At 36.7% G+C, this 5,302-nt stretch overlaps 1 protein-coding gene across 2 annotated transcripts in view; it reads right to left on the bottom strand.

The window, feature by feature from the left end:
* Positions 1–540: 540 nt before the first annotated feature.
* Positions 541–5,302, bottom strand: part of GUCY1A3 (guanylate cyclase 1, soluble, alpha 3) — a 13,920-nt gene continuing 9,158 nt past the window's right edge. For both annotated transcript variants that reach the window (XM_009875355.1, XM_009875354.1), the window contains exons 7-8: positions 3,365–3,519; positions 541–1,194 (exon numbers count right to left, since the gene is read on the bottom strand). In XM_009875355.1, coding sequence (XP_009873657.1) covers positions 993–1,194; positions 3,365–3,519 — 357 coding nt within the window. In that variant the 3' untranslated portion in view covers positions 541–992. The remainder of the gene's footprint in view (positions 1,195–3,364; positions 3,520–5,302) is intronic.

The raw sequence follows: 5,302 nt of genomic DNA, 5'->3' as shown, positions 1-5,302 counted from the left end.
TTCACCTGCAGATTCCCCTGGCAACTTTGAAGTGCGTATACCATAGGCATTTCAGTACCATGTCATACCCAGATGGCTGTCCTTGAATAAGGATCCTAGCTTTAAACTGGTCTGCTTCTGTTCCATTTTATGCAATCTGTCTGGTATTTCCTTTCTAAGCAAACGCTCCAAAGCATGTTTTATTGCGCTTCTTTTAAAACATTTCAGATTGAAATGACAACAAAAGGAAAACATTTATTGCTGTAATACATAGTAGCAAGTGGATATTATTATTTTCTTGTAAAGTATTTTAAAAACCCCAAGAACTAAAATATTGTTTGATGATTACAGAGGCTTTAGTATGTGATTATACAGTGGTTTAATCTATATTCATTTTATACACAAAATAAAGTTCATGAAACAGTAGGCAGCAAACTCTGCTGTGTATCTGTGTATTAGCTACAATTAACAGCCTGATCCAGAAGATGCTGAGCACCCGCAGTCAGTGTTAGAAGATGGTCAGCAGCTTCTAGGATGGACTGAAAGGAGTATGTGATAGCAATGACCATATTTAAATGGATATTTTCTTACGGAATGACTAAGAAAATGTATTTTAATAGTCATTGATAAGCACCAGCTCACAACACTGCATGTGGCCGCATCACTTGCACGTTACATTTCCTGTCACACTGCATGTACAATACATCTAGAATTCTCAGCACAGAGAGAACCGGAAGAGCCGTTACATAGCACTTACAAATTACCACAGGGCAAATGTAGTTTTTAGAAGCATTTTCAACAGTGAACTTGTAACATTATTTTAGTGATTATGTTCCTTATGCAGAGGAAAATTAAAAAGTAGTCAGTGACACACGTCCTGAAATTTTAATACTGGCTTTCAGGTGTTGACAATCTAAAGTGCTTTCATGTTTCGTACATTTTTAAAAATTTTCAATTTATACAAAAAATCAAAATATTTATAAATTTATTCTATACACTTGTGAATGTACAATTTAATCTATTCCCGTTTCCTCACCCAAAAAATTGGCATTGCCATCTCCCAAATCTCTCTTTTGAAACCAAGTCTGTGAGTTTGTCCCTTGATTATAAGCATCCAGAAAATAGCAAATTCCAGGGATATCACTTGGAAAATTTGGTGGAAGCTCTTCTCTTGATCGAGGTGTGAACACAAAACCCGGATATTCCTTTAACAACCTAGAACAAAAATGAATCATCCTGATTAAAAACTGATCAGCCACTAATTGTTACAATAAGTAAAGATATTCAATAATTCTTCATGTATGGCAGGGCAGAACCTAATTTAATATTTTTATGTTATTTACTGAAAATATAAAAAAATACTATGATAACCTATTAAGTTGAGCACCAGTAAACAGGAGTTAATTTTTCTTGTCAATGCTTCGTATGTAAGTATTGTTTGCTGTAAATATTTTCAAAATTGTTTGGTACTGAAAGCTAACTCAGATTTGCACATGAAACTGGCACCGTAATTCATGTTTCAGTTAATGAATGACTGAAAAGCTGAGAAAATAATTTTGCTTTTTCACACATGCCCACTAAACCCAGTGGTCTTCTCTATCTGAAACACAGATCGATTATCAGTAGGGATAAATACTGATGACTGGTAACTAAGTTTCCAAACAGGTATTGCAATATGCAAGAGTTGTGCAAGGTGCCATAATATTACCAGTATGTGTGTAGGATTGGTGTAAGAATCAAAAAGGAAAAAAAAGACTAAATAAAAAGGAACTTAACACAACATTCACTCAGGGGGAAAAAACAAACATACCACAAAAATAAGTTTACCCTTTAACCAAATTGCCTATTTTCCAGGCACTCCGAGAATTATCTTTTTTCTTCCAACAGTATACTCATTTCAGATATTCGGTTGAGATGTACACACAGCCATGCAGAAACCTCCTTACGCCACAAAATATAGGGAAGTCTTGTGTCAACAAAGTGTGTGATGGTTTTAAGAAAAGATTGTAGTTAGTATCATTCAAAATCGTTTTCCATATGGATATGGAAAAATAAGCACTGCTGGCCAGCACTACTCTGCTGAGACACATAAGCACTGGTGAAGCCAATGCTACCTCTATATTTGTTTAGAGTGCATGATCGAAAAGGTTACATACGGTGTACCCTAATACCTGTGCCAATTTTATCTAAATCCCCTGTATGGGATCATCTAAAGCTTGGCACCCTGCAAGTCACCCAGCACGTGCTGCACGGGATGTCAGGATCCTGTGCCAAATTCTCTGCCTGACACGGGACACAGAACCTCGCCACAAGGCATTATCGGAGGTGTGGCAGCGGGGACAAGCTGAGTAGGAACAACCGACTGTCTGGGCTACAGTGAGGGCAGCGGAGGTTCCTTAAAAGGAAAAAGTAATTTCCATCCATATTTCTGCTTATTTTACCCAGCCAGCAATATCCATTTCTCCTAATAGGTTCACTCTCTGCAGTCGATTCTTACAAAATTTTTGGCCACTTGGGAAGAAACAACAGTCTCTATCAGCTCAGTGGCATAAAATTCACACCCAGATCTGGGGCTCAGGTGTACACTGTTGCTGCCATCAAATTCAAGCCAGTTTCCTATTATTTTGCCTTGCATCTATGAGACACTATTACTTGGCCATGAACATGTTGCAAGGATTTTTAATTAAAGAGATAACATAAAGAGAGTATTAGGTTCGGAGGACAAAGGAAAAGTGCTGTGTTTCCCACGGGAGAGCCTGCTAGGTGTCTGCAGAATTGCACAGTACGCATTACTAAAAATGTCTGTTCCAAGTGGATGAATAGTACAGCCTAAGTTCCATACTAAAAGTTTAAACTGAGTTGGGAACAAGACCTGCATAAACTAAACACTGGCGTGGGTGACTCATTGCAACGTGGTCATTCATGTTCCCTAACCAAAAGAGCATGAAGATGTGTAGGGTGATATTTAGCAATTCCTCAGTTCGTTTGTTATTTTCAAGAGCACCTGCGTCCATTCACACTGAAAGCCATTTAGCTCACAGAGGAGCCAGCTATATGAGAGAACAAAAAACAAACAAACCAGAAAAAAGCAGGTATACAGCTGCAGGGTGAGAAGCAAAATTAGCCCAGACAGTCCATTTGTTTTAAATGTAACATCTGAAAAATAAATTACAGCTGTTCTGTTTCAACCCTTTTCTTGCTGCTGCTGGTTGCATTCTGACTAAAAATAACCATGGTGCACTCATGAGCAGTCAGATTAAAAAAGAGAAAAAGGAAAATAAACAGCAGTATTTCAGAGGGGGAAAAAAAGACAAACTCCAGGAAGACAGCAAACAGTTACAGTAAGTACTTCGGGCGGACATTTTACAGATATGAAGCACTGTACCTGTACGTTGTTGGGCTGACATTTATTTTTCTAGGTATGCTGCAAGATTCAAACTTATTGGCAAGGGTTACATTATTTCCAAAAAGGCAGTAACGAGGCATTTTAACTCCAACAACGCCAGCAAAGACAGATCCAGAATGAAGGCCAATACGCATCTTTAAATAAAAGACAGAAAAGAGCATTATTAGGTAAAATAAAATGATTAAACCAATTTTTTATAAATACTTTCTTTACTACAAAAAAAAAGAAAACAAGAATGCTTCTTAAAATGTCTGTATTCTGGTCATCGCTGCTTGTGGAGCAGAAACTAGCTGAAGTTTACCTTGCTTGGCATTTATAGTAAGTAATCCTTCACCTGGTATGACTGTGATAATGCTGGTCTCTGTGTCAGTGAATTGATCTAGAAACACCAGCAGGAGTTACTATGACACTTGGATACTTTCCTGGAAGGAATTACGACATAATGTTGTTAGACTGGTAACAGTTAATGAATAGTTCTTTGCTGGTTAAGGTCAGAAGACCAGTCTTAGGGAATGGCAAAGATAACGTATATACGCTGTAGTTCCAACTGAACTCTATTGACAAGGCTGCACACAGAGCAAATCCCAATCCCAGGGTACACGATTTTGATAATTAATCAGATGATACAGCAGGTCAAACATTTTGATACCTCTTTGGAAATCATACTCAGATATTTGAGTTTTGCTAAGATGGTGCTGCTTTCTGCATTCCTCTTTTTTTTTGTTGTTGTTGTTGTTGAAGTGTTCTTAATTGCATTAGACATATGTAGACATGTTTTCTGCAGAACAGCACTCTGACACAACTGCAGGATGGTATCAGGAAGCTTGTGTATCATCTACTACGTGTGCTACTGCTTACACATCAAGAGAATATCATCTTGCTATGAAGTCATAATTTCTAATTTTGAGTGGAAAAGCGGAAAAACCTGCAACAAAAGCAAAATCCACCCACATAGGTGAAATATGTACATTGAAACACAAGTTCGATTTAAAGTACGCGGTCTGCAGTCAAGCCTTTCTCCTTGCCAATTGATACATAAAATGACAGTAGAATGTGTACATATTTGTTACTCTGCAAAACAGTCAATGTTTTCATGAAATAGTTCATTAAAATAGATTGCATGCTTTCATTAAAAACAGACTCAGTTTTCTTCTCAGAAGCTCCTAGTAGGCACTTCCATTTTTTTTCCTCCCTATTTTGAAATTACTTTAAAAAATGTAATAGCATTCCTCTTTCAAAATTATAGAGGTAGCATTTTTGTGGAAATAATTAACATGTTATAATATTGTCAAGATGTTTTCAGATTTTTTTAAGCATGATTTAATTTGATTTTGTGAAATATGAAAAGAAATACATTTATTTATAATACTGCTATTCTGTGTGATAAATGTGGAGCACATAAACCTCTTAACAAGCATTTCCTCTGTTTTGGAATACAAATATTCCTTAATCTAAAAACAAAGCAGCATGAAGTTTTTAAAGGACCAAATGAACAGATAAATGTTAAAAATGAGAAAATGAAAGATATAATTAACCGAGATACCTGTATTAAAAATAACAGGACCCCATTCTAGGACATTTGAACTTAGTAGAAGGTCCACACCATTTGTCATGCACACAAGCCTTTCTCTTTTCTTAGTAAGAGGTAAGCACACATCAAAAGTTCAGTCCATGCCTAAGTCCTCACTGAAGGGAAGCCATAAATACAACTACCAGTTGCTTTGACAGCATTAATGCCATTACCTTATGGTAAAACGAGAACAGCAACAAAAATCTCTCAAGACGTGTCGATTTTTGCAGCCAGAACATGTCTCTGTTACCTCAAAATACTTAGATGTTCTCATTGGGTCTAATTTAGGGAGAGGATTGTTCTCCTCATTAGAAAACAGTAACAGAATATTCCATTCGATTGACAAA

Source organism: Apaloderma vittatum, unplaced genomic scaffold (assembly GCF_000703405.1).
Source record: "Apaloderma vittatum isolate BGI_N311 unplaced genomic scaffold, ASM70340v1 scaffold37998, whole genome shotgun sequence".
In the NCBI taxonomy this organism is placed as follows: domain Eukaryota; kingdom Metazoa; phylum Chordata; class Aves; order Trogoniformes; family Trogonidae; genus Apaloderma; species Apaloderma vittatum.
Note: the sequence above shows the minus strand (reverse complement) of the source record. Positions and strands in the feature narration are given on the sequence as shown.